Here is a 1,432-nt window from a genome sequence, read left to right as displayed (position 1 = left end):
GATAGATTTCAATAGGAATAGGCTTGCAAGAATAATGCAAATCATTTGTCCTGTAACATTTAATTACTTTCTCTTGGGTAATATGTTTAAACTGAAGCAGAATCGTATCTTAGTTGAGAAAATCACATCATTCTCGGTTTCCTCCTGCATTTAAAGTTGTTTTCTTTTTCTTTTTTGTCATAAATTTGAGTGATAGTGGCCAAAAAACTGTAATATGTGGTCAAACAGGCTTAACAGTTGTTTGGATTCTTTTGGCCCCCTATCTGAATATGAGAAGGAGCACACCACCACACTTTACACTATAATGTGATGCAACACAGCATCAGATTACACACTTGAATATTTTTGTGTTGAATCATTGCCTGTCTAGCTGTTGTAAGCATTGCTGTTGTAGTGTTTGTTATTGACTCACTGAATTGGAGTTTAGTATATAGTAAAAGTGTTCATGTTGTGTTCAACCCCTGTATGTGGTGCCACTGTAAGTTACTATAGGTCATTCTGTGGCTCTGTTACTGGTGGCGTCATTGGGTATAAAACCAGGCTCAAAATATTTGTTGTAATTCTACTGAAACCCTGAGCAGTTTCACAGAATTTCGTCTTCTTCGTGGTCTTTTCCCAGGATGCGTGAGGCCATATATGGTCCAGAACAGCTGGGTAAACCTCACAGAAACCAACAGGGGCTCGTTCCCTGTGGGCACAGTACTGCAGTACAGCTGTGACCCTGGTTACCTGCCAGACGGACCCAGCATCCTCACCTGCTCCACACTGGGACGTTGGTCCTCTGAACCCCCTCGCTGCATACGCAGTGGTGGTAAGATATTCTTCTCTGATCTGTAGAGTATTGACTGTGTTGTGCCAACAAGCCTGATTTAGCATCATTCTGTCATAAGTAAAACAGATTTACTTAATTATACGGCATTTAAGTCTCTGTAATGATTTTAGAAACTTACACTAAACAGTTTTTACTTCATATGTTGTTTTTTCCCCTCCTCAGCATGTCTACCCCTCTCCAAACCTGAGAATGGGGGCTACACCTGCCATCCATCCCCCTGTCGAATGTTTTCTCATGGCACTGTGATTGAGTTCTTCTGTGATGAGGGCTTCGTTGTCAGTGGAGACTACAACTACCTGACCTGCCAGGATGGACAGTGGGATGGCCCCATGCAGATCAGTTGCGTGAGCCAAGGTTGGTCAGTCCTCAAACTCCAATCTGTCAATAGGGCAAGGTGTTCTGCCTGTAAGCACTTTGTTGATATGAACCATATTTTTGAATATTGTCCCTTTTTTAGGTTGTATAAGACCCTCTTCTGTGCAGCATGGCTCAACTAATCTGACAGACACCAACAGGAGTTTATTCCCTGTGGGCACAGTACTGCAGTACAGCTGTGACCCTGGTTACCTGCCTGCTGGACCCAGCATCCTCACCTGCTCC

The 1,432-nt window shown here is 43.2% G+C and overlaps 1 protein-coding gene across 1 annotated transcript in view; it reads left to right on the top strand.

Annotated features, from left to right (window-relative positions):
* Nucleotides 1–1,432, top strand: part of LOC118337401 (sushi domain-containing protein 6-like) — a 6,182-nt gene that overhangs the window by 641 nt on the left and 4,109 nt on the right. Inside the window, exons 2-4 of the mRNA XM_035674389.1 lie at nucleotides 620–811; nucleotides 995–1,186; nucleotides 1,290–1,419. Of these exons, the coding sequence (XP_035530282.1) occupies nucleotides 620–811; nucleotides 995–1,186; nucleotides 1,290–1,419 (514 nt within the window). The remainder of the gene's footprint in view (nucleotides 1–619; nucleotides 812–994; nucleotides 1,187–1,289; nucleotides 1,420–1,432) is intronic.

This window comes from Morone saxatilis, unplaced genomic scaffold, assembly GCF_004916995.1.
Source record: "Morone saxatilis isolate NCDOM2014 unplaced genomic scaffold, NCSU_SB_2.0 Contig3, whole genome shotgun sequence".
In the NCBI taxonomy this organism is placed as follows: domain Eukaryota; kingdom Metazoa; phylum Chordata; class Actinopteri; family Moronidae; genus Morone; species Morone saxatilis.
This window is presented reverse-complemented; position numbering and strand designations above follow the sequence as displayed.